This window comes from Amborella trichopoda, chromosome 10 (genome assembly GCF_054954075.1).
Source record: "Amborella trichopoda isolate Santa Cruz 75 chromosome 10, AtrichopodaSantaCruz75HAP2 v2.0, whole genome shotgun sequence".
NCBI classification, from domain to species: Eukaryota; Viridiplantae; Streptophyta; class Magnoliopsida; order Amborellales; family Amborellaceae; genus Amborella; species Amborella trichopoda.
This window is the reverse complement of record NC_142345.1, coordinates 42564143-42591506: the sequence shown is the minus strand read 5'-3', so window position 1 is coordinate 42591506 and position 27364 is coordinate 42564143. Positions and strand designations below refer to the sequence as shown.

At 36.1% G+C, this 27364-nt stretch overlaps 3 protein-coding genes across 11 annotated transcripts; 2 read left to right on the top strand and 1 right to left on the bottom strand.

Annotated features, from left to right (window-relative positions):
* The first annotated feature begins 959 nt into the window (after window positions 1-959).
* Window positions 960-9427, top strand: LACS8 (AMP-dependent synthetase and ligase family protein). Of its 3 annotated transcripts, none has more exons than XM_011629959.3 (12): window positions 960-1014; window positions 2382-2962; window positions 3359-3439; window positions 4165-4437; window positions 5443-5574; window positions 5661-5834; window positions 5921-6150; window positions 6499-6616; window positions 7087-7218; window positions 7305-7439; window positions 7538-7744; window positions 8565-9427. In XM_011629959.3, the coding sequence occupies exons 2-12, from the start codon at window positions 2435-2437 to the stop codon at window positions 8727-8729; spliced, it is 2175 nt and encodes a 724-aa protein (XP_011628261.1). In that variant the 5' UTR covers window positions 960-1014; window positions 2382-2434; the 3' UTR covers window positions 8730-9427. The 3 variants fall into 3 exon arrangements, with proteins under 3 accessions (XP_011628261.1, XP_006857754.2, XP_088705218.1); XM_006857692.4 differs by having other exon boundaries at window positions 960-1019; XM_088849092.1 differs by lacking the exon at window positions 960-1014 and adding an exon at window positions 1278-1333.
* Window positions 9428-10432: 1005 nt separating this feature from the next.
* Window positions 10433-15412, bottom strand: LOC18447599 (uncharacterized). Its single transcript, XM_006857693.4, has 6 exons — window positions 14949-15412; window positions 13578-13723; window positions 12143-12311; window positions 11864-11962; window positions 10817-10899; window positions 10433-10729 (listed from the first exon to the last, which is right to left on the bottom strand). Exons 1-6 carry the CDS (start codon window positions 15375-15377, stop codon window positions 10600-10602), a joined length of 1056 nt encoding a protein of 351 aa, XP_006857755.3. The 5' UTR covers window positions 15378-15412; the 3' UTR covers window positions 10433-10599.
* Window positions 15413-16733: 1321 nt separating this feature from the next.
* On the top strand, window positions 16734-26304 carry LOC18447600 (Rubisco methyltransferase family protein). Of its 7 annotated transcripts, none has more exons than XR_016042213.1 (14): window positions 16735-17378; window positions 19008-19171; window positions 20520-20603; window positions 20921-20978; window positions 21291-21344; window positions 21540-21611; window positions 21726-21806; window positions 22544-22716; window positions 23515-23595; window positions 24061-24192; window positions 25123-25251; window positions 25441-25558; window positions 25689-25774; window positions 26046-26304. XR_016042213.1 is itself a non-coding variant. In XM_006857694.4 (13 exons), the coding sequence occupies exons 1-12, from the start codon at window positions 16890-16892 to the stop codon at window positions 25525-25527; spliced, it is 1626 nt and encodes a 541-aa protein (XP_006857756.1). In that variant the 5' UTR covers window positions 16734-16889; the 3' UTR covers window positions 25528-25558; window positions 26046-26304. The 7 variants fall into 7 exon arrangements, 2 of the variants coding, with proteins under 2 accessions (XP_006857756.1, XP_088705217.1); XR_016042211.1 differs by having other exon boundaries at window positions 23493-23595; XM_006857694.4 differs by lacking the exon at window positions 25689-25774 and having other exon boundaries at window positions 16734-17378; window positions 23493-23595.
* Window positions 26305-27364: the final 1060 nt, after the last annotated feature.

Sequence of the window (27364 nt, the reverse complement as noted above, 5' to 3'; positions counted from 1 at the left end):
CATCTTAAAAATTCTCTAGTTGAAAGTACTCTTATGCCGGGAAATCCACCAATTGATCATCTCAATCTCGAGATACGTGGATATGAAGAAAAAGAAAAATTTTAGTTTTTAAATATAGTATATCTTGTAACAAAATTATTTAAACCTCCTATTCAATATTTTCTAATATTCACAGAGAAGGTCGATCTGTATTATTTTTACGAAAGTTGAAATTTTATAATTATGAATAAAAATAGATTTTCAAGCCATTATAAGATTTTGGACACCATATTTACATCTCCAAGCAAAGCTTAGAGGCCCTAGTACAAGGAAGGCATCTTATACCAACCTCACAGTTTGTTTACTTTTGGGTGTGGTTTGTCCAAGGTTGGGTCTTAAATGATCAAAGTTGAAAAAAGTCTCGAAAAATATTTTTCTGTCATGGAAATCTTTGTGAATGGTTGAAAATTTATTTTTATATTTAATTATAAAATTTAAAACTTAAAAAATAGTACAGATTGAACATATCTATGAATATTAAAAATTCTTGAAAATTGACAAAATCTTGAAAATGTATTATTTTCGAGACTTAAAAATTTATTTTTTCTTCTATCCATACATCTTGATGTCAAAATGATCCATTTAAGTATTTTTAGCCATTGAAACGGCCTTTTCTAATGAATTTTAAATTTACGAGGTGCGCCTTTGATTGTTTAGGGGCCCACCCTTATATAAATTTTTTCTGTTACTTTTTCGACAATAAAAAGCTCAGCCGAAATAATGCAATGGAATATCTCCGAAATCAGGTCCGAAATGCACACTATTCTGTCGGTATTGCACCGAAATCTCTGTGTGGACCAAAACCGGAGTCCCATCTTTGGTTTGGTCACTTTAAAAATGACCAGGGTATTTTTGTCATTTTTAACACGCAACTTTTACTGTCTCCTCTTTTATTTAGAATTCTTTGCAATCAAATTTTCATCGCCTTGAAGCTTTGAGTTTCAGGATCGAGACGAGCGTTTTTTTCCATATTTTGTACGGTTAGATTTCCATTTTTTTTTTCCTTTTGATTTTGAGTGCTCACTTCTGCATTTTTTTTCTTGAATTTCTGCTTTTTTCAGGTTTAATTTGTGTTCATTTAGCTGGCTTGTAGTTCTATAGCTGTTAAAAATTTAAAGTCTTTGATCGGATCGTTCCAGTTTTGTTTTGTCCTTTTATTGATGTCTGATTGAGTGGAAGCATCTGTAGCTTTCCAGTGAGAAATGATGCATTTAAATGGCAGTTTAATTGTTAATTTTAAGCTTTAGTTTATTTTTACAGTATTTTGAGTGTAAACCACGTTAGATTGATGAAGGTAGTTTTAATGGAAATGATCAGACGTTCAAATCGTTTTAAGAATCTCACTTAAAATCCTTTTGTGTGATCAATCTTTTATAACAAAAAGTGAAATTCCTTGTTAAAATTCTTCATTGTGAATTTTCTTTTAGTTTCGGATTCTTACAATTAAATTAGTGTTTTCTGGTTTAGTACTTTCTTTTGTAGGCCCCTGCATAGTATTTTTAGTCAAAATCTATTTTTAGAGGGTAAATTTAAGCTTTGGTTCCTGTGTGATAGTAATTTTAAAGCCAATTTAGCTTCTCTGATTATTGGTTGTTCATACTTTTTTTTTAAATGAAATTTACTGCTGGGTGTATAGAGTTCACTAGGTCAAGGCATTTTAAAAATTCTAACTGAAATCTTTTGAGGATCAAAATTTTACTATATAAGATTTAATCTCTAGCATAAATTGTTAAACTTCTGCAAAAGGACTGCATTGTGTTTTTAATTTTTTTTTTTTAAACAAAGTAGCAAGTAAGATTTTGCAGTTTACTACTCTCTGAATTTTCAGAATGTAAGCATTAATTACTACTTATAGTACTTCTTGAATAATCACTAGATTCTTCAGATTATTATAAAAAATTGAGTTTCTTATTGGACTAATTTGTTATGGAGTCTCTTATTGATCAGAATATTCAAGGGTTAATTAAATCAAGCACCATTTCTTGAAGCATTTTTGAGAATATATCATTTTTAAGATAGTAGTTTTAAGAATATATGGTTCTTATATCTGTTCTGATCAGTTTAATTTTGAGAATATATCACTCTTCTCTATCAGGATGATATGCTATGAACCTTTTCTGGGTGCTTCCTTGAGGAGTAGATTTTGAAAGTTTAATCTTTTCTTGTTAGACATAATCTCATATCTATCTTTAAGCTTCTGTTCTAAGAAAACTACATTTATAGCTTTTTGGAATTTGGGGTCACATATTCTGACACTAAAGTCATTGTTCTTTTGCTATATACATTTGCCTTGAAACGTTTATAATCAATTGGTACATGCTTAATCCAAGTTCTTGTTTCAGATTGATCCATTAAATTGTTGGGGAGATTCATTTCTCGGCAACCCTATGAGCAAATGGTAATCTCATTGCTGTCACAAAATTCGGAAGAAATGTATGGTGCACTTGTATCAGGAAACCATGGTCTACTCTTGAACGTGGGTACTATTATTTTTGGGTTTCTTCTTCCTATATTGCTTTCTTTAATGGTCTTTGGAAAGAAGAAAGCCAAAACAAGGGGAGTTCCAGTTGAAGTTGGTGGAGAGCCTGGTTTTACAGTGAGAAACAATAGATTTGATGCTTTGGTTGAGTTACCATGGGAAGGGGCCTCAACTCTTGCTGCTCTTTTCGAGCAGGCTTGCACGAAGTACGGTCGCAATAAGTTTATTGGTTCAAGAAAGCTTATCAGTAGAGAAACAATGACCTCAGGTGATGGAAGGCCTCTTGAGAAACTCCATCTTGGTGAATATGAATGGTTGAGTTTTACAGAGACTTTTAATCGTGCTTGTGATTTTGCTTCGGGTCTTGTGAAATTGGGGCATAATCCAAACCTTCGTGTTGTGATTTTTGCTGAAACTAGGGCTGAATGGTTTATCGCCTTGCAGGTGACATGACTGATCATATAATGACCGTCTTTAATCGTTTCGGATTCTCTAATTCATTTGCCTATAGGTGCCTTCAACAAAAATGTTTTATAATTAATTTATAGCAAACAAAGTCCACAGAGTTGTGTTTTTTGATAAGTATACAGTGGAGCGGTTCATCTGCACCATCCATCTTTGAGATGGACAGTGGAGATGAAAAGTTACTCTATAGTGTGTATACTAAGCTCAGTATATACGGTATGCTTCCCTTTCTTTATGGATTTTGGTATTGCATTCATCTCCTGATAATAAGTTGTACTTTAGAAGGCCATCTCATTTCTATGCAGGACATAAAAAGGAGTAAGGTTGTCTTTACACTTTGGCATTAATTTACATCATTTTTGTTTTTTACTATAGGGTTGTTTCCGTAAGAGCATCACGGTTGTTACAATCTATGCTTCTTTGGGAGAAGAGGCTCTTACCCACTCAATTAATGAGGTGAGTTATCCAATTCTCGTACTGTATTGCTCGAAGAAGTTATGTTACTTGTTATCGCCTTGGAATCTAAATGATAGTGCCAAACAACTCGTCGTGTCACCAGCAATGCATGTGATGTAATATATTATAGTTTGTCTATAATTTTACTAATAGGTGGGAATGAGTTGTTTTGGCTGATGTATTTTATTAAAGTCATTGTATAGTTTGACATTTGAAGCTGCAATATATGAACATAAGGCAAAAAATTATATCATACTGGGAGTAAACCGGAGGGATTTATCTCCTAGTGTTTTTGCCCTTTTTTTTAGCACTTCAGTTTTTTCTTCTTCTTCTTTTCTTTTGCCTGATCTATGTGTGCTCTGTTCCAGCCAGACAAATATGGACCATTGACCTGAGTGGTATTCATTTCTGGTTGGTTGGAATTTTAGTTGGGATTTCGAAACATACTTTTTTATTCTAGTGTGCTTCTAGCTGTTGACTAGCGTAGTTCTATTGAGATGCTAGACCTACAGAGCAAAACAGACCAACAAACATGTTCTCATCTTTACATTCTTTTTCTGTCTTTTTCTGTAAAAGGGCCAAATACTTATTTCATTAGTTTTGCATCGAATGTCATCCCCACTGTTGTGCTTAATGCTAATATATAGATAAACTCATCAGTTACACCTCAAAAGAGCTAGTTAATCCAGCTCAAATCCTGTGTGTTGTTTGTCTTTCTTTTGCAGACACAGGTCTCTACAGTGATATGTGACTCCAAACAACTCAAAAAATTGGCTGCTATAAGTTCAAATTTGGAGACTGTCAAGAACATAATTTACATAGAAGATGCTGGAGTTTCAGTGGATTCTGGTTTGTCAGAGAAAATGCCAAATTGCATATTATCATCCTTTTCTGAAGTTGAAAAAATTGGGAAAGAAAATCCCACTGATCCAATACTACCAGTCAAAACTGACATTGCGGTCATCATGTATACAAGTGGAAGCACAGGAGTACCCAAGGTTTGAACGGACTGTTCTTTCATACCACCACATGTATGGCCAGTTTCCTGCTTTATTAGTCTGAAATATAAATTTTAGGATCCACCCCATATTTGTGTAGGAAGAAAATGAGTGACATAAGAATGGGTATTGAATCTTGATCTCTTTCTTTTCAAACTCCTATCTAATTGATATGATCTTTTTTTTCATTTAAATATTTGTACATTAAACTTTTATTTCTTTAGCACAATTAAACAGTAACCAGAATGTGCTGCCTGAAGACGACATCATTGGCTGTTGGTTTCCATGCTGTCCTTTGTATTGTCATTTACTTCAAACTATGGATATCTTTGGTAATGAACTTTGTGTAGACACTTTTTACCAAAACTTGCACATAAACTTATAAGTTGCCCTTGTGCACATTTCATGCAAACTTGAACGTGGAGAGTTACATGTGTCCATGACGCCTTAGTACCCAGCACAATCGATTTGCTTCTGTATTAATTATCAAGAGTAGTTACTTTGCAAACAATTTCTTCAAAAAAAAGAAAGAAAATGATTACTTTGTTTACTTTTCACTGATTTCGCCTACCAACAATTTCTTAGTAGAAATGGTTGCAATTAATATAGAATCCTAACAACTCACTACTAATATATTTATTTAGTGGAAGCTTCTTGGAGTATGAATCACTCTTGTGATTCTTATTGTATGGAATGAAAAATTACCGATGAAAGAACAATTGGAATGGGCATTCATTGGAAAGAAAACTATTGGAATGATATGAAATACCTCTAGGGTAATTCTCTAATAAATTACCGGGAACTTGATAAGGTGTTGAAAGTGGGATGTGTGACTACTTACAAATTTGTTCTGCGCTGCCTTTTCCTAGATATGCTTTTCATTTTACTAAAGGTGTCTCTTTGATTACCAACCATTTTATTCTTCGGCTTGTAATTGACATCAATGTTGTGTATTTCAGTTCTTTTTCTCGATGATTAAGACTAGTGTCTTGTTCAACAATGCAGGGAGTGATGATGACCCATGGAAATATTATTGCGACTGCAGCAGCTGTGATAACAACAATTCCCAATCTGGGCATCAAAGATATTTATTTGGCATATCTTCCTTTAGCACATGTTCTTGAGTTGGCAGCTGAAGTAAGATAATGCAATATCATTCATTGGTGTCAAAAAACGTAGTAGACTATCCGTATCTGATTTGGTGATATTGTGTTGATTTCCAGGCTGTGATGTTAGCTGCAGGCTGTGCAATAGGTTATGGTTCAGCATGGACTTTAACTGACACATCGAATAAAATCAAACAAGGAACAGAAGGCGATGCTTCAGCCTTGAAACCCACACTCATGGCAGCTGTTCCTGCAATTTTAGATCGTGTACGGGATGGTGTTAGGAAAAAGGTGATTAAGTGAGTCCACACTTGTATTTGGAGTATTTGAATGCATTGGATTAAACTAAATGCTTGATTGTTGTGACAAATATATAGGTTGAAGAAAAGGGTGGGATGTCAAAGAAGCTCTTTGACATTGGATACAAACGTAGGCTTGCAGCTATAGAGGGAAGCTGGTTTGGTGCTTGGGGACTAGAAAAGGTCTTGTGGGATTTCATTGTTTTCAAGAGAATACGTTCCATACTCGGAGGACATGTTCGCGGTGTGCTTTGTGGTGGAGCTCCTTTGTCAGGAGACACTCAAAGATTCACTAATATATGCCTTGGGTAATCAATATTATACCTTTGCTGACCTCCCAAAATAATGATTATTTCTTTTCTTTATTTTCCCAAGAAACCTATAAATCTTTAATTTCTTTGTATGTTTTTGTCCTGAATAATATTGGGCAAGGATTATTTGAAATATAAAATGAACGAGTGTTCTATACAAAAAGATTTTACACGGTTCATATTGACCTCAAATAGTCTGCTAACATAGGAATGCATTGTGTCTTAACATTTGACACCTATGCTTATATTCTCTTGTTTTAAATTGTAGTATGTAAGTTTTGGTTTCCAAAATAACTAGGAGCTTTTACAGGATTAGTGAATCATAATGTGATTGGTACTCTTCAGGGCACCAGTAGAGCAGGCATATGGATTGACTGAGACATGTGCTGGGGGCACATTTTCTGATTGGGATGATGAATCTGTTGGTCGTGTGGGGCCTCCTCTTCCATGTTGCTATGTAAAGGTATCTCATATTTTATTTGGCTAACGGAAACTTCTAATTTGTTCTTAGTGCAAGAAATTCCAAATCCCATTCCCATTAGAAAATCATCCCAAACTTTTATGTTTCTTTTCATATAAATAAAAGTGACAAAGAATGCTGGTTAGTCAACACAAGAGCCCCTAAAGCTGGTTGGACTTGAGCTCATTTGCCAATAAAAGTTTCTAATTTGCTCTTAGCGAATAAATTTCATATCCTTTATCAGAGAATTTTCCAGGAACTTTTTACATCTTTTTCATATCAACAAAGTAGCAAATAAAACTGAATATGGGCTAGCCAACACAAGAACCCCCAGCCCAGTTATTGGACTTAAGCTCATTTGCCTATGGGAGTTAGCATGTCCCTTTCTTTTATCTTAAGCACTGTTAAATAGGTTTTTGAGGGTGAATCAAATTTTCACATTCTCACCGCATGTGTTTGTTCCAATTCCACAGCTTATTTCTTGGGAAGAGGGTGGATATAGGACTTCTGATACACCAATGCCTCGAGGGGAAGTTGTCATTGGGGGACTGAGTGTAACTCCTGGTTATTTCAAAAATGAAGAAAAAACTAAAGAGGTTTACAAGGTAAGGAACTCTTTTAACTCAAACATTGTAATCACTAAACACACGTTACAAGCGTCTAATACTATATGACACTATAAATGTCACAGACGGATGAAAAGGGGGTTCGATGGTTTTATACTGGTGATATTGGGAGATGTCATCCTGACGGTTGTCTAGAGATCATTGATAGAAAGAAGGATATAGTGAAACTTCAACATGGAGAATATATTTCTCTTGGAAAGGTATTTGAACCTCATCTATAGATCAAATTTCATGTTTTAACCTCTTCTGATCATCAAGGATCACAAGAGCGGTACAACTAATTGGTGCCTTGTTATAGGTTGAGGCAGCCTTGTTAACAAGCAACTATGTGGACAATATTATGGTGCATGCTGACCCATTCCACAGCTACTGTGTCGCATTGGTTGTCCCATCACGGCGTTCTATTGAAAGCTGGGCCAAGAATTCAGGTATTGAGTGCAAGGATTTCACGGACCTGTGCCAGAAGCAGGAAACTATCAAAGAGGTTCAGCAAGCTCTCATGAAGGTCAGTAGTTGAGCTTTCTCTTTGTTAAGCAAGTATCTATAATATTTGCCTTTCAGGACTTATTCTAAGCTTTTTCAAGTCTATCTTTTGTGGAAGGATTAACATACTGAAATTACTTTTTTAGGGGAATCTGAAATTGCCTTGGAATTTCATCTTTTGTCTTTTATGAGAGTATACGCTGCTTTTGAACTATGTATGGTGATATTGATACTCCAAATAGTTGATGACAACCACCTAGAGAGTTGAGATGCACATGTGGGTGCATTCACGTGTAAATTCGATGTTTGCGTTTTTACCTGGGTTTCGAGTTTCTCCTTTTATTCCCACATGCACGTGCTAAAAGAGTCACCTCTCTTTCTCTCTCAAAAGTAAAGGAAAACCAGTATTGTTGAAGTTCTTACTCTGTGAAGTAACTCATCTCTTGGTAAGAGAAAAACCCTCTCTCTCTCTCTCTCTCACACACACACACATACAGACACACACATGCACACGCATGAACAGCAAACCATCTGCTTAAAATTCATTATCACTCCGACGACTCGTATATCTCAATGAAGCACACAGTTCAACAATGAAAAATCATCTTCCTGAGATCTGTGACCTCTCTAAAAAGCCTCATCTGTCTCTCTAAAGCACAAACATGAAGCAAAGATGGTAATCTTCCTAAAATTCATAATCTCTTAAAAAACCCACCTCTAAATCATACCCACACGAAACTAGCGAAATATTTGCTGCCAACCTACATTTGTAATGACAAACCAGATCTACTTATGAAAATAAAATGATTCTCAACTTTAAGCCCCTAATTTTTTGTGTACAGGCAGGAAAGGATGCAAAGCTAGACAAGTTTGAAATCCCGGCAAAGATCATGTTGTCGCCTGATCCATGGACACCAGAATCCGGATTGGTAACTGCTGCCCTCAAGATAAAGAGAGAAAATTTGAAGACCAAGTTCAAAGACGAGGTGCATAACCTGTATGAGTGAGAAGCATACACAGATTCCAGTGTCTTATATCTGAACCTCAAATGATTTCTAAGTCTAGAGCTTTCAAAGTCAAACTTCTTTGCCTTCACGATGACATCAACCCCTTGGGGTGGTATGTCATTTACTCATTTTCAGCCATTGCCTGCCCCACTTTTTGCTGTGTGTGTGTGTCATTTTCAGCCATTGCGTGCCCCAATTTTGGTGTGTTTGTGTGTGAGAGCTTCAGATCTTGGGCTACTGTCTCTCTCTATCATCTATGTGCATGTGCTACCAGTACACAGATTTCTGGCCATTGCCAACCTCTCTCTCCCTCTATGTGCGTGTGTTACCTCAGATATCTAGCCGCCAGTTCTCTCTCTCTCACACACATTGGTCAGCAGGGGGCCAGAAGTTTGCGGCAACTGCCGGGTCTTGACCTGCATTAGGATGTCAATAATCTTGTACTTATTTAAAGTATCGGTAGAAACATCGATATCTAATATTGCTAATGCCAGTACTGTACTCCATTCTATCTCGTAGTGTAAGGTTGTTTGGGATGCTATAGATTTTCTATTTTATTTCATAACGGCTAGGTGGTGTGCTTTGTTTAATGCCGGATCATGCCCCTTTTGTTCTGTTTTTTACCCGGTTTTTCTAGAAGTAGCATTTAAAAACTCGATTGACTTGTGGTGAAATAACTTGAGCTACTTTATGTGGTATATACATGTTAAGCTCTCTCTCTCTCTCTCTCTCTAGGCTAGTATGTGATACATGTTAAGATATCTCTCTCTCTCCATGTACCTGCGCCAGGGGCGGGCCACACACTGTCAGGGTATGTATACACATCCATGCCAAATGGTCAATGGATTTCTGAACTAAAACAGGCCTAGGCTGAGAGAGAGTTTATTTGTTGGATTGAGCCTTTCAAAATGCATTCTCCTGTGGAATAAAATGGTTGGTTTTATTCAATTCTGGTCACAAGAAGATTCAATCATGGTGTTCAATGTATTGGGTGGTGATTCTTGGATTGGCTGAATAAATGGGGGACTTGGGGCGTGTTTTACATTTTAGAAGCGATTTTATGGAGGCATTTATATCAAAGATCTGATTGAATATTAATACCTCATGTTTATTTTTAATTTTGGGAAATTATGATAAAATCCACTTTTTAAAATTAAAAAAGTATTATTATTATTTTATTTTTTTAAAAAATTTACGTTTATCCCCAACCTTACACGATTTCTCTCCTATTTTTTTAATTTTTTTTTTTGACCTAGAATGCCTTTCGCGGGCTCATGATACCCGAGGAATTCCTTTGGTCCCTTGGGCAGCCATGATGTACCATCATGAGTCACCCGTATGGATACTTTTTTGGGCATCAAAGTCGTATTAGAGTTGTGAGTCTATGATGGACCGTCAAGCTTTAATTTGTTTTGGGTATAGACGTAATTTATTTGGTGAAACTTTGGGTATAGATATAATTTGTTTTTTTTTTTAAAAGGGTATTTTATATTTCTAAAGAAAATTAAGGATATATTTATAATTTCCTTTAATTTTTTAAGGCTTTTTTTTTTGGGTAAATATTTTCCGCAGTTTTTGGAGGAAATAATTTGCGGTTGCAGAGTGAGTTAAGATGACCATCATTAGATAATAGAAGATTCCCTCTGCCAAGGCATGCAACATGGCAATAGCTAGTATGGTAAATTAAAATTTTACTCTCCCTCTGCATCATCAACCCTTCCTTTTATTAATTTCTGGTGACCGATAATCAACAAAATTTCAACTCCAATAAAAAGTTCTCCTTCATGGGGGACAAGATAAATTTACATGTTACAAATGAAAACTCGACAATGATCGATATCAAAACAAAAGAAAAGCCACATATGCGGCTTTACTCTTCCTTGATTGCAGCCGAGCGCACAGGTGTAATCTCAGAGAGTGATGGCCGGAAGACGAGGTATAATACAGGCCCAAGAAATGGAATAAGCGTTAATGGCAATAACCAAGAACCTTTATCATACCTGCAAGTAAATAACACTTTTCATTTTTCTGTGTAAAGAAAGAATGAAAGTTGAGAACAAACTTTTCTAGAGTCTTAGTATTCTTACCACTTTCTTACAGTCATATCATTGTAGACCCAAAAAGGAGCAAAGGCAGAGAGTAAAGAGAAATCGAGGGATGTGATATGGACCTGCAATTGAGAATTCTTGATCAAATAATCTCCTAAAACAATAACTCCACTTTCTTAGTTTCTCATCCTTATCAGCCTCACAAGTAACTAATTAAGGGGAAAAAAATTAAAATATTAGATGAGATCTTTTGTTGAAAACTAAAACATAGCAAGAACTCTTCCAAATCATTAAAATGGTTCACTATTGGTGACTGCTTCGAAAACTGGAGCATAGCATTAGCAATTGAGATGGTCATTTGTTTATTAGGACACCATAATACAAGGGTAAAGTTACTCTCAACTCCACTTCTTTAAACTGGTTAAAAAAATATTAAACAATGACATTGTATAGGAAACTGTATTTCTTATTTTTCTAAAAACTAAAAAGTAAGAAATCTGAAAAATGAAATTTTTATCTCAATAACATACATGTAAGGAAATCTTTTTATAAGGAGAGATTCCTAATTGTTAGGTAAGATAAATTTATGCACTGAAACAGTATTTTTTTGGACTCTAATTTGTGAGAAGAAATCCTTACATTGTAAGAAGAGAACAAAAGCTCAATGGATTGTTACCAAATCATGGAAATCAAGGTTGCTTGTTTTATGATAAGGAGTTACACATATACATCGTAAGAAATTTACTGCAAAGAGAGAACAAAGCTTATAGAAATTGTTATTAAATCAAAACCATGGGCGCTCATTTTATGATGATGGGACACACATACATCCTAAGAAATTTACTGTATAATGATGAGAGAGAGAGAGAGAGAGAGAGAGAGAGATCATCAAAGAAATAACTCAAAAGAACCCAAAGAATGCCAACAGCTTTGCCAGAACCGGTGACTGTCAAGTATCTCTTTTCTGATAAGTGGTTGATATCATATATCACAAACTGAGAAGCACTTGTTGGAAGTTTCAGATCAAGAATTATAACTCATCTAGAAATGAATGGAAACTCACATTCAAAGATTTAAGAAGCTTACAAGTTTGCTTTCTCTGAAGTATTGATAGAATTCTTTCCATGTATCGCCACTTGCAAGACCCGCATATATGATTAGTCCCAAACCACCAAGTGCTAATGCCTGTTCACAACGAAAACCACTTATTCTTTTTCTTTATTTTTAGTTAAATTCCAATAATATCTAAGGAAAAATACCACTCATTCCTCATCGGAAAAAGAACATTCCATCTCAATCAACAGAGCAAATAGCCCAAATCATGGCTAAGAATAATCAACAAACAAAAGTTGCAGCTTATCATACCACAGAGGTTATTTTGGAGTCAAGAAAGTTCAGCGGCCATTGCCCAAGCTCAGCTTCTTCAATAGTTGGTGGTGGTGGCCGCCAAAGAACGAAATATGGCAGAAGGGCATATGCTCCACCAAAACATGATAATAAAACGAATGGCCAAACAGGAATTTTGCTTTTTGTGCTGCATCAAATGATGGTTACTAGTGTTAAAACATCAAATTTATGTAAAGCAATAAAATGGAATACTACTGTTTATAAAATGGGAAGTCCTAAGAGAAGTATGCAAAAATACATACACACCACAGAAGAAAAATACTCGTAATCTATAGGAAGTCAGGGGAGCCTTACGCATACACACATGCATATATACTTACAAATATTTTTGTGTATCGTTCATGCTAGGAAATATAAGTAATACCATGATAGAAGAAACTCTCAGACTGGATTTCTTCAATTGCAGTTTACACTACCAGATTCTATGGTATGCATTCCATTTTCTCTTATTGAGTCCATCATCTTTTTGTAACTTATTATGCATCTAAATCTCAATGTTTTAAATTGTATTCTCTTCCTATATGTCTAGTTACATAAAGTACAGCAGCTTTTCCTTCAAAGAAAATGCAATTAAGTAGTCTCACTCGACAAGCAAACTGTGTAAAATGTTCGATCTTGTCACTATCCCTAGCTTTAAGAATGTCATTCATGGCCTAGATCTCCCTTAACAGCAAGTGACAATCTATAGTTCGCCAATAGAAAGTATGTTGAGAGGTCTACCTTCCCCAGAAAAGCATTTCAAAGATATTCAAGTTGATACCACTTATTCTGAAATGTTATTTGGAAATCCCAGTCTGAAACGAAATTTCTTTGAGAATATTTCCATATGTTCTTTGTAGAATTCGTAGGTTTCATGGAACTAGAAACAAACAACTGTAGGTCTCAAAAACCCAATACAGAGTAGAGTCATATGCAATGTAAGGCGGTTGTGTGGCTTCAATTTTTACTTTGATAAATGGATAAACACATATATAACATACTCATGTTATATGGCAAAACATGAGTTCTATCAGCATGGCATTCAAGCATGGATTTAATCGGTGGTTCTCTAAAAAACAAGGCTTTAGGTCAAGAGTCGCTAGGCCCGAGTCAGGAGACTCGGACTCTGCCACCTCTGTCAAAGACTCAGTCCAAGTTCTGATGATAAATAAATAAAATATTTGGAATCAGGCAAGACTCGGCTGGTTCCCATGAGTTTGGTTACGTACAGCAGCGGCATGCCAAGACTGAGTAATTCCAGCGAGTCCAAGTTGGACTCACTGAGTTTTTCTTCACTGCAATTAATGAGTTTTTATTCAGTGCAATTAATAATAGCTCTTAGCATGTGGAGGTCACTTCCAAATTACATGAAGAAAAACTTCAACAAATATAAAAGATTGTTGATTTTGAATACCTTCTACCACTTGGAATAAGTAACATGGCATATATCAAGGGCCACAATCCCATGATGTACCAAAGGCAAACCAACACTTGATTCATCACAAAGCCATCATCCCCTTTCAGATTGAGCAGCTTTTGCAAAAAATAGTCGTCCCTGGACTGCAAATTTATCGAAGTCACCAATAAAATATTTGAAATAATGTTGAAATCGAACAAGGAAGAAAATGGTCAATTGTGGAAATGTCCTAAAATCATCTAGGGACGTTATGGACAATGTCCTTGTATGAATAATGCGCTCAGGGCTAGGTGGCCAGGATCGTGAGGTCTTCAGTTCCATTCCTGCCATAGGTAGGGACTAGGGACACCTTCCCTGACCTACCCAATGAAAGAAAAAGATACTATAGAATGTTACAACAATTACTTAGGGGTGCTAATTGGGAAAATGATTTGAAATTCATCGGAGGACACAATGGTCATTTTGGTAAATGCAAGATGGCAATGGGCTGGGTTGGCCTGGCCAGCCCAGAACTACAGAGTCCAGGCCCTTCCCTTAGTGAGCCAGGCCTGAGCCAGGCCCCTTTGGAGCAATTCGGTCCAGGCCCAGCCTGTTGCAACCTAGAGGACAATGTAACAAGAAGAGACATTTTCCCATACATCCTTACATAAAAATTGTAACTATAAAAAACCATCTTAATTTTTCTGACATTTTTTAATTGCAATTTTACCCTGATTTGGGATATTCAATATCTGAAGTCACAAATGACTTTGGATTTTCAATATACATAGTCATATTAATTTTTTTTAAAGTCATATTAGGATAAAAATCCAAGATCACTTCGACTTTCAGATTTTTAATATCCGAAGTTGAATTGTAAGTAACATATCAATGCAACTTCTGATATTCAAACTCCAAAGTCAAGAATGACTTTGGATTTTCAAGTGAAAAATCACTTTAAAGAAGAAAAAAAAAAGCTGACTAGTGCCTTTGAATTTTCAATATCCTGAGTGAGGATAAAGTTAGGAAAAAGAAAATAACAGACAAAAGGTACATCCCCGTTACAAAAAAATTTGAGGGTATTTTTGTAATGACAAATCTTAAAGGTATTGTATATTATAAGATCATTTGTCTTTATCTTTGTTACAACGAGGTCACAATTACTACTAATCAACAATTACTACTAACCATTAGATGTCAAAATGGACAGCTTGATGTGTGTTTGAGATTTTTTTGTGCCCTGAAATTTGAGCCTAGTCAGTAACACTTATAACAGCCCATTTTGAAATCTAACAGACAAGAGTAATTTGTGAGTTTGTGTCCTTCCATATCCTACATTTCGAGTCTTGGACATTAGTTTTAGAGAGAGAGAGAGGTTGTGACACCTACCGGTGTCTGGTTGGGAGAGAGCAGGAACACATAGTACATGAGAACTCCCCAGAGGCCAAACAACAGAACTGAAGTTGTCCAATCAGCCTTAGTTCCGCCATTGTTTTCAGAAATCCCCCTTTCACTCTCTAAAGGAGAGCCAAATTCTGATATTGGATCCTCTGTTTCCTGGTTTTCAATGGAGTCTCTGCACAAATGGGAAGAACCCACTTTCCTAAATGGCAAAGGGTGGTGGAAATTGGATCTTTTACAGAGGTTTTTGAGGGGAAGATGGGACCTAATGGTTAGTTTTCTTGAGATTCTAGGGTTTGGGTTTTGATATTGGGGATTATGAATTCTGAATGGTGGGTGAAATGAAGAGAGATTATATGAAATTGGGCTGCAATTTGTAAGGGAATAAGGTCTGAGGAGAGAGAAACTGTGTGTCATTTCTAAGGAAGAGGCCAGTTTGATTTTGGTGATGATATTCTGCTCTATATAATGGATAATGACCATAATACCCCTATTCCGTCCACAAATGGCTGAAATGCCCACCACTGAATGCAAATGTCAAAAAGCCCCTCCTCCTATGTGCATTTGTCCCAAGGTAGTGTTTGGATGGACCACTTGCTCTCAATTAGAGAATACCGTTTGTTATATTTGAGACCCAAAAAGAGTTTTTTTAATTTATGCTAAAAAGTGGAGCAATTTACGCGATTCTTAAAGTGTCATTCTTTAAGAAATCCCCATTTTTTTTATGTTATTATATTTGTACCCAATTTATTCATATTTTTCAACATGATATAGTCCCTATTTTGGATGTTGAAAGTGAAGTTTAACATCTGTAATAGAGCACTTAGACCTCTCCCAGGTTTATAATGCTTACAGACACTTTGGATTTTGAAATTTGAAAGTTTTTTAAATGTTGGATTGGGAAAATCCGAAGTTCTAAACTACATCCTGCAAGCCCAATATCAAGTTTATAGCATTTCAGATTTTCAAAATCCGAAATGTTCTTTGCATCCAGCAAGCTTGTTGAAGGCTAAAGAGAACTTTAGATTTTGAAAATCTAAAGTGGGGAGGGGGATGTAAAAATGGGTATGAGCAAAGTTTTCAAGATAATTTTTTAACAATAATAATCTAAAAGAGTATTTTTTATAAAATTTCTTTAAAAACTACTAACAAGGAGCATTTTCATGGGCCGACTGCATTTTCTGACCCAACCCCAAGTTTTAAAGGGCCAGGCATCGGCCTACTACCAGCCCTGCAATGTGAATGACAAAGAGGGATTGATAGGGTGGTAGGGACCACTTTTGGGGGCTTAAAGGTCGTTCGGGGCTTGGGTAGAAGGTATTTCCTAAGCTTATAAGGCTAGAAATGAATTGGTTCCGGTACATGTGAACCCTTAACTAAGCTAGACGTGATTAGGTCTAGAAAAAAACCCTGAAATTGAGTTGGACCCAAATCAATTAAACCTAGACCCTACCCAAAGGGTTGGGACCAGGTCTAAATAAAAAGATCAGGCTTTATTTACTGAACATATATGTTACATTTTATGTATAATGTATAGATTGGGTTGGGTTGACCATTGACCCGACCCGATAGCATCCAAGTCAAGGTGAGGATTTGTTACAAGACTCACTTATTTTAGGACGTAAAATTATTTTTCCTTTGTATTCATACGGTCGGGATGTTCAATTAGAAAGTTTATCAACTTTACGAACTTTTCCCTCTTTGAAAACGCTAATTTTCTACTGTAGGAGACCCATGCCGCATTTACATATTTCGAAGGGGCAACTCATAACATGAAGCCCAATTTTTGTTTCATAAGATGGGCGTAAAATAGATATATATCGAGAAAAAAAGGGTAGTTAAGTAAAACCTCTACCAACGTAACGCCTTCCTTGCCCGCGGAAGCAGATAAGCTTCCCGCCACTTCTGCGCTTCACTCTCCCCTCATCCATGGCCGAAGCTTCTGTAACCTTCTTCTCGTCCTCGTTCTCCATCCCTAACCCTAACCCCAAGAAAACCCTAAATTTCCCTTCAATTCTCCCAGTTCTTTCGATCTCTACATCTTTGAAGCATCCACAAGCTTCTAGAAGCTTTTTCACGCCCTCCCTCCCCTCCTTCCCGGCTTCAAACCCTAATACTAGAAGAAGCAGAGAAAATCAATGCAAATTTAGGGTCGTTTCGGTCTCTTCTCCTTCGAGGAGCGGCAGCTGTGGAATTGAGAGAGAAGAAGTCGGGGCAGTTCGTTGGGGCTGTGACATCGATTCCTCGGAGAATGCTTCGTATTTGAAGAGATGGCTTTCGGAGAATGGGCTTCCTCCTCAGAAGATGGCGATTGAGAGGGTTGAGGTTGGGGAGAGAGGGCTGGTAGCCTTGAAGAATATAAGAAAGGGAGAGAAGCTCCTTTTTGTTCCTCCCTCTCTTGTTATCGATGCCAATTCGGTATGCTCTGATTCTCAAAAGATTGGCAATGGTTTTTGCTTCTATCTCTCTCTGGGTTCTTGCATTTGTTATTGACTCCAGCTCAGGGGAGTTAATGCTTAAATTCTTGGAAATGAAGTGCAACTCTGTGCGTGTGCATGTGTGCGGTGTGTTTTTACTTGCTCACAATGCCAATCAGTCCGTCTAATTGTCAAATTCTTGGAAATGGACTCTCTCTGTGTATATGTTCGGAATGTGTGAAAAATAATGGTTTTGTCTGCATTTCTGAGTTAACTGACTTAAATTGAAACCAGAAGTCAATTAGATGATCGAAGGAACTTTTCATTTTTTTTAAAGATGGAAGAAGAGGTAATTGAAATTGAAGAGGTTTCAGTGCAAAGCTTAAAAAGGATAAGTATTTTAAATAAACTTTGAAGTGATATCATAGATTATATTAGCAATTTATAATACAAATCTGCAACAATCAAATTTAGCTGATGGCATGGACTTAATGAAATTTGGACAAGAACTTGGAAAGTGAAGACCTTGGGAAATCATTTGCTATAAATAAATCATTGGCATCAGTAATGCAAAAAGAGTTCATTAATTTATGACTTAGAAGTACTATAATTTAGCTTCGTAGCTTACAAAGTATATGGCATTGTTCTTTATCATTCTGAGAGGATAAAGATATTCTTGGCATGTCACAGAATCAAATACGTTTCATTTCAAATGTCGTAGTGAACAATATTTATTGCTTTGAGAAATGGTGGTATCATTGGGAGTAGCACAAGTTTGGATAATCTTTCTGTTCATAGTTTAAGCGAGAGAAGCCTTTTCTTTTTCTTTTGATGAGCTATCGAAAGAAGCATTTTGTTGTAGAAAATGTTCCCTTAGCAACTCACTGCCTTTATTAATGAAAGGATACATGAAAGTAAATTTTTTCCTGCATAGGATAGAAATGGGGATCTCAAGATGGATGTGAATCTTTATTTACTTCGGTATATAAGGGACTGGTTCTCTACTTCATATCAGTAAAGTGTTGGGCCCATCATCTGTTCTTATCTGTGGATAATGGCAATGAGCAGCTGTTCCCACTTATAACATGTAGCTTAAACAGGGGAAAAAAACTCATTTCCCACCGCCAGTGTATAAGAATGGACATTAGATGATGGATAAGTATGAACATTGGATGAGTACTTAACTCTAGGTTCGTATGAAGTATAGAACATTTTATGATTATCTGAATCAACCATCGGATTTGTGATAACAAAGTAGCCATTGTCTCACACATTTGTGTGTGCATTTTGTGTGTGTGTGTGTGTGTGTGAGAGAGAGAGAGAGAGAGAGAGAGAGAGAGAGAGAGATTGATGATGAATCATCCTTGTACATCTCTTCGTGAACACATGCATATGTAGCTTTAACTTCGATGTTCTCCCTATATTTCTTACTGTTCTGAAGCTTTGGTCTTATAAATATAAAAATAGCCCAATTTTGGTGTTGTTCCCTAAGAAATTGAATATGTGAAAAAAGCAGCTGTCTAGCTGCCCTCTTTTTAATATTCTATGTTGTATACTATACTTGTTTGTACTTCATTCACACTTGTTCACATTTGAGGCTATTAATTAGTATTACAACCTTGAATTCTAGGAATGGAGCTGCCCGGAAGTAGGAAATGTATTAAAGAGAAACTCGGTTCCAGACTGGCCACTTCTTGCTACTTACCTGATCAGTGAAGCTAGTCTCATGGAATCTTCAAGATGGAATGAATATATTTCAGCATTGCCTCGACAACCATACTCACTTTTGCACTGGTATATGCTTGAGAGTCACATTGTAGTGCTATTCAATATGGAACAGTATATACACATCATTTCTATGCTAGACGATGCATAGGCAGGCCATTCCACCATACGTTCAAACAAACTTTTATGCATACTGATATTCAGGGTACAATGGTTTATCTCTGCCTTCCATCTTGAGAGTGAATGGTGGATTGCCTGCGTTTGTATTCTATACCATATACATTATGTGGTGTACTTTTCTTGTTCATATTGAGTTATTTCTATACTGCTCATTTTTGTATTTAGCTTTTTCTGGTTTTTTTCCTGATTTTTCTTGTTTTGGATAAGCCAAATGCTATTATAGAAAATTATATTTTTCATAGGCATAATTGGCATGAAAAGCCCTTTCTAAAATATTTGTTATTTTTATATTTTGTTTGCTCCTATTCCTTCTCCAATATAGATTGTGTTTTTTACCATGTTTGGATAGCACATAACAGATATTTTTAAAGGAGAGATGGGTAGGATTTGTGGCAACATTTCACTTGATTTATTAAGAGTCGGGGGGGGGGGGCGCGGGGGAGAGAGAGAGAGAGAGAGAGAGAGAGAGAGAGAGAGAGAGAGAGAGAGAGAGAGAGAGAGAGTTCAAGAAATTTGGAGTGAAAAATAAGAGTTGTGAGAAATTTAAAAGTCACACTGCTATTTATTCCAAACACATGGACACATGCACACACACACACACACCCACCCAATTAGATAGATAGATAGACAGACATCCCAATTAGATTGTTAAAAAAATGAACATGGGCAAAATAGTTATCTAAGAAAAATTAAGGGGGTTCAAGCACTGTCTGATATTTCAAATTTTCGGACCACTTGCATGATCTGTGCAGATGCTCAAAGCACTATCGTCCTATGCTTCATATATATATATATATATATATATATATATATATATATATATATATATATATATATATATAATTTATGCCCCTAAAACTACAAGTTTTTGGTAGTATTAATATATAAGAAATAGATAAGAACTGTGAAGGGGCTCATGGTAGGGTCCATACTGAACCCATTTTGACCCGCCATCCACATCTTATATGTTTAAGAACTGGAAGTTATATTATATTAGAAAACATAATTTTGTTCATAAATAATAATCATACAGATCCGTCTAGTCGTATCAACTATTTAGACCAAAGTACTAGAGACCTTCGACACTTGTAGCATGTAACACTGGTTTTTATGCCACTCACTTGATCTTTCAGGTGTTTCATGTAATCTATTAGTGGTTTCCATTTTCTTTTTGTTAGTTTTGCAAAGAGATCTAGTCTCAGATGTTATTCTCTACAGCAATTTATTATAATTTCAGGACAAGATCTGAATTAGACATGTACTTGGTAGCTTCAGAGATTCGGGAGCGGGCCATTGAGCGAATCACAGATGTCACTGGAACGTATGCATTTCCACTCTCAATGACTTGAGTTTTCTCTTTCTGTCTTCCATTCTGAACATGGTTTCAGAAATCTATACTTTGACAATTTTTTGAAATAGCAGGATGTGAAAATCTCATCATATAATTGTTATTTCTTATTAGATGCTTTAATAGTTGTTATCTGTAGTTGCCGTGACTTTAATGTTACTAGTAAATGTATACACCTCATGGCTTGAAGTTGTTTTAGCTGAAATGCCGATACATACATATAAAGGGAGAAGGGCACAGAGGAAGGGTGAGAGAATTCTGACTAAATAATTTCCTGTGTCTGTGTGCAGATATAATGATCTAAACCTCAGGATATTCTCCAAGCAACGTGATTTATTTCCTGAGGAGGTATTTTCATTCATGGTTTGGAAAGCTAAGTCAGTTTTGATACTAAACACTGAGATAATCAAAGACAGTACCAAATGGTCAAATACCACATAAATGTCAATATTTTAGTGATATATATTGAAATTTTCAAAGAAAAAGATGAAGTCATATGTTGGTAGATTGGGGAGCATCATGTCTTGAGAGGGATCATCATCCTTGGTAGGAGATTAAGGCAAGTAAGGGAGCTAAAGAATTCATAGCCTGGTGTGAACAACACTTAATTTGGATTATTGGTTTATCGATCCTTTTCTAATTCGTTTGATTTGGTTTCAGGTATATAACATGGACACATTTAGATGGTCGTTTGGCATTCTTTTTTCACGTTTGGTAAGTAAATGTGTATGTTAGTTTTTCAAGTAATTGCCATAAGTGGTCCAGCTAGGCACAGCTGATTTACAGATTTGTCATTGAGAATTTTTCCAAGATAATAGAAGCATAAGTATAATTGATTTGTTATTCACTATATCTTGGTAGAAACATACGTATAATTGATTTATTATTCACTATATCTTGGTATAACAGGTGAAGTTACCATCAATGGATGGAAGGGTTACTTTAGTTCCTTGGGCAGACATGCTTAATCATAGCTCTGAGGTTTTCCCATTCTTTAGATTCTTCAATTATATATTCTGTATAATTTTTTCGAGATTTTATTTTGTGCTACATTTATATCAATTCATTTATCACTAGCCATATGCCAATGTTCAGGTGGAGACTTTTTTGGACTATGATAAATCATCACAAGGCATTGTATTTACTACTGATCGTTCCTACCAGCCAGGAGAGCAGGTGAATGAGTATTTTTGCCTTGACTCCTCTTTGCAAGTACTTTTGTTATTTTGAATGTACAACTTAGGGAGGGCACCATATGATCTAGAGACTAGATATCAACTTGGATTGAATTCTGGGATAAAAACAGTGTCGATTACGCTTGTTTTACTGTGAAAGCTGGAGCTTTGTGAATCTTATATCAGCTTCCTGTGAAGATTAGCAGCATTTCATAACCTTGTAATCAGCTCAGAAAATTGATTTATTTCTTTCGATGATTTAATGTGGAGACAAGCATCATGAGCTGGTTGAATGCTAGGATACGTGAGTCTCACGTGATTGGTAAATGTCATAGTTGGAGGTTGCAAACTGAGTGAGTGTGCCAAGTTGACTCATTGATCGTTGTACTATTCTTCTTGGTTAGATGAAGTATAGTCTTATATCATTCGTTTTTTCGTGAGATGTTTAGTTCATCTTTCACGTGTAGGACATGCACTTTCTTTCTTTACCTATGCCAAAAGCAAACCTTTCTTTTGTGTAATGCTTGCTTGCTTAGGTAACGTTTCTTTACAATCTGAATAGTGTCTGTTTTTTCCCTTGTTTTTTATTCCAAGAACAACCACTTGACCTCTTGGAGCTTTTTATATGGAGCAAAATGCTTTGATGAATTTCTTATTGTTTAGATTGGTTCATATGCTCAAACTACAACGACATTTAGGACTGTGGTTCTTATTTTGGAGACCATGCTTGTATTTTAGGTCTTCATCTCCTATGGCAAGAAATCAAATGGAGAGCTTCTCCTTTCATATGGGTTTGTTTCCAGAGAAGGCACCAACCCAAATGATTCAGTGGATGTAGCCATGTCAATTAACAAATCTGACCCCTGTTACGTGGAGAAGGTTGAAGCTTTGATGAAGCATGGCTTATCAACGTGAGGATTTCATCATAAACTTTTGTAAAACTTGCTTGGGAATAGTGTTTCCAAATGTGCATGCACATTTGTATGTTCCATTATTTCATATGCTTATATATTTAAGTAATAATTTGTTTGTTATTCCATCTTGCATGGGGCTAACGTATTTGTTCTTGGAAGATTAATTATTAGTATTCTTAAACAAAGAGAAAGGTAAACCACTTGTTGCTTCGTTGCATTTCAATGTTGTAAACTATGGGCCTTAAAAACTTTTAAAAAGGTAAATGTTCTGGACCCAAAAAGAAGAAAAAACTTGTGCTTTGGGGGTACACTATCCAATGGCAATGATGGAAGAAACCATTTTCATTTGGGATCATAACTGTGCAATGAAAATGATGGATGATGAAGGATAGAGAATGGGATCCACCGGACCAGGATATGATCCCAATAGCGGGTGCCGCTCTCTCTCACCATCCATCATTTCCCTGGATGGTGATGACCAAGTGACTTGGTTTTTGGAATCCTCTCCAACTTCCCCAAACTACTAGAAACAATAATATTTTGATGGTTTTGTTTTTTGTGATCAATCATGATACATTTTATTTGCTTCCATGAAAAAGTTATTTCCTTGGTACATGCAGCATGGTAACTATGCAATGTATAAAACAAGATGAGCAATAGTATGACAAGGTTATAGTACTGGATAGGCTACTGGTCTTTCTATCTGTTTGTGAAAATACTCAATTTGAGATTTATCCTTCTATTTAATTTGAGATTTAAAATTGATTGGACAGGCCTCAACGATTTCCTTTGCAGATCACCGGTTGGCCTTTGGAGCTTATGGCATATGCTTACCTTGTTGTGAGCCCTCCAAATATGAGCCAGCAATATGAGGAGGTTAACATTTGACTAAGAATATCAAACTCTTGGTACTTCCTTTTTGAGTAGGATAAATATACTGTAATCTAGTTGCTACTGGGATAGTTGTGGAATGAATATCAATCTGCCATTTCCTTTTTCACACTATCTTCTGATTTCATCCCCTTTCTGTCGTCTTAGAATTCATTTGTGAATTTGTGAAATGGATAATGTTCATGTGATTTTTTTTTTAGCCTTCTTTATTCCCCATTCAATTAAGACGTATTCTACTTTCACAAAATTTCTCATATCACCTGTGGTTCTGTTTTTTACTCCAAAACCATTTTGGCTTGATATGTGTCTCCCATCATCAGTATTTCAACCTTTCTCTGAATTGTTTTCTTCAGTCGCTCATGAAACCTGTGCGCCTTCTCTTCCATTCCATTTTTGTATTTTCATTAATCTCTGTTATGATTCGGTGCAAATTACGTAACTGCTGTCCAGATGGCTGCTGTGGCTTCAAGTAAAGGAACGTCAAAGAAGAACCTCAAGTACCCGGAACTTGAGGAGCAAGCCCTCCAGTTCATCTTGGATTGTTGTGAATCCAGCATATCAAAGTACACCAAATTCTTGGATGTAAGGAACTTTTTCATCATTCCAGAAATCAGACCCTTTTTGAGCCAGTTCACATGTATTTTATTTAGGAAACCTGATTGGTCTTGAGTGGAAAAACTAGTTTGCGAAACTGTGGTTCTATTTCATTCTTTCTGCTAGGGTGGCTTTGCTCTTTAACATGTTACAAAACTGAAGTTAAAAATGTAAGGGCATGTATGGAGGAAGGTTGTAAGCTTTTCCAAGGCCCTTATAATATGTCAAATGTAAGGCATGGAGTTGGAGAGAGGGTTGTAAGTGTTTCCAAGGCTCTTATAATACATCCAATGAAATACATAGAGTTGGATAGAGAGAGAGAGAGAGAGGCTTTTGATCATCATCATCGTCATCGAAGCCTTATCTGAACTATTTGGGGTCGGCTACACGAATCATGTCCTGGCATTCCGCTCTATTATGGGCCATGCCCTCAGATAGACTTACAACGCTTCTCTTACAAGGAATGCCCTAACATGAGCATGTAATGTTGGATAAGGATTCATGATAGGGATGTGGAAAAAATTTTCTGCTGTTTGCTAACCTAACACAACCCTCCTCCTTTCTCATTGGGGCTTCGGATTGGCAGTGGTGGAGTTAGAGAGAGGCTTCTGATCTTAGAAGAAAATAATGGGAGAGAAGTATGAATGAATTTCTAAACTAAAACTGTAAGAGAAAATAAGCTGGATAGAAGCATCTTCAAGGCTTCTACCCCAGCCATGGTACAAGTATCAAATTAGCCGAAATCAAGTGAGTAGAAGTTCTAAGAAAAGCTTCTGTGTGTGTGTGTGTGTGGGTGGGTGTGGGTGTGTGTATAAGCTGTCATCGCTTTGTGTGTGTGTGTGTATAAGCTGTCATTGTTTTGACACTTCCATTTGCATTTGGATTGAAGTTCTTATGTGTTAAGATCTTATGTTGCAGGGTATTGGGAGCAACATTGACAATTCAATTGAGATTTCTCGAAAGCAAGCCAACCGAAAATTGCTTCTCCAACAACTAGCAGTTGACCTTTGCAGCCGTGAGCGGAGGATCTTGTTTCGTGCCCAATATGTATACTTTCTTTCCTATTGAATTCTTTCTTGTGTTTTGAACGGTTCCTTATTTTCATTTTCAGTTTTTGTTTGTTTCTGAAATATGCTTTTATAATAATGGGCAATTTCTCTTGAAAAAACACTTAGTTTTGTGCTCTCTCTCTCTCTCTCACACACACACACACCTAACAGTTTGTTGCTGGTTCAGATATTGCGGAGGAGATTGAGAGACATGAGGACTGGAGAGTTGAGAGCTCTTACCATACTGAATGGTTTTCGGAAACTCTTCAAGTAAACAATGCTCTTCTAATTTGTTTGAGTTTGAGGTGAGGCTCTATTCATTTGCTACAACTCGTTTTGTTTTTGTTCTCAAAATTCATTGAAGATTCCTTTGATTTATTTGGGGGAAGTTATCATTGTGGGAGAGCATAGCCCGATTAATGTGATTATATACAGTTACATTCACAAGTGTGTATACTGGTCATCATTGGATATATGGTGATAAAGAGAGAAGGACCAAGCACCTTGGTTGTCATATTCTGGTAGGTCCTGGTCTCTCTCCTTCATTGTCTATCCACTGATTGGATGGTGATGACACTCTCGGAACCAAAATTTTGTATATTCATACGGATCATAGTATGCTTTCCTATAATGATGCGCTGGTTTTAAACATTCATATAAAACTATTTATAAGATGTAGAATCTATGGCTTCTCTTGATCCCAAAAAAAGTTTTAGAATTACTAGTTCTAAGAGCTGATTTCCAAGTAACCAGAATAGAGAGAGAGAGATGTGATGTTGAATTGATGTGCAGAGGTAGAGAGAAAGAAGGGAAGTCGCTTTGTAATATGCCAAGGACCTGGACATGGCAGACGGGCACCATTGCAATGAAGAACATATGATTCACTGAGCTCTCATCAAGAATGTATGGTATTAAGTTACAAATATAAAAAATGTTCGCTCTGAAAATGTATGCTTGAGCTATTTGCCCCGGGGAAAAGCTTGCACATGGTGTAGTATTGTACTGTAGTATTTATTTTCCAATTTTGAAAGTCGCTGATTCTTTTTGCGTATGGTTTTTGCTCGGCAAGTATGGCTGAGGGACGTAATGGTCATTTTACTCTCTCTCTCTCTCAATAGTTATGCGGTGTTCCCAGTCTTGACAAAGGAAAAAACTTTAAAAATGTAGAATTAAAGATGCACCTTCAAATCCACGAGAGAAGGTTGTTTTAATGTTGAAAAACCCTCTAATTGATCAGGTCATCTCGACATCAAAATGTATGAATATGAAAAAAAAAAAAAAAAAAGATTTTGAGTCTCAAATATAGTGCATCATACAACACATTATCTAGGCTGTTCATTTTCATTTCATATGTTTATATCTACTTGATTTTAACTATTGTTTCAAATTTCAAAATTAGAGATGAAAATAGATTTTCACATAATCCTATAAATTTTTTACACCAAAAATATATGTCATGATAAAATTTGGAGGTGTCCTTAATTAATTAGATTGTTTAAGGTTGGAACCATATACAAACTGCACCCTTTGGTAAATGTTTACAGTGTTTACAAATGGATAAAAACCAATTTTAAAATTCTTATTCCTGCTCTGGAATTGACCATTTAGATTAGGAATTGGCAATCTGGTTTCTAGTCAGAAGCCAGAATCAGTCCGTTGTGATAGATTCACTTGGCCATGTCAAGAACTTTGCGGGTTTGTTAGGAACGTAAGGTGGATCGTACAAATCACCGGTTTCCGTGCATTTTATTTTTTATTTTTTAAAATGTTTAATTTAATTTTATTCAAATAATAATAATAATAATATTTATCAAATAATAATAATAATAATAATAATGCTTATTATTATTATTATTAGATCACTGGAGAATTATTGGTCCCATCCATTCTTAGTGAGTGATCGATGTTGGCCCGACGGGTAACTGATCCTGGATTTTAAAAAGTGATTTTTCTTTCTTTTGATCGCGTTCTCTCTCAATGCAATTCTATCGCTTCCATGTACGTGTGTAAATGTTTGCAATGAATACGAATTCTCTCTCTCTAAAAATATGTAATGGACAATAATCTCTCTTTCTCCAAAACTTCTTGTAACTGATCCAGGATTTAAAAAA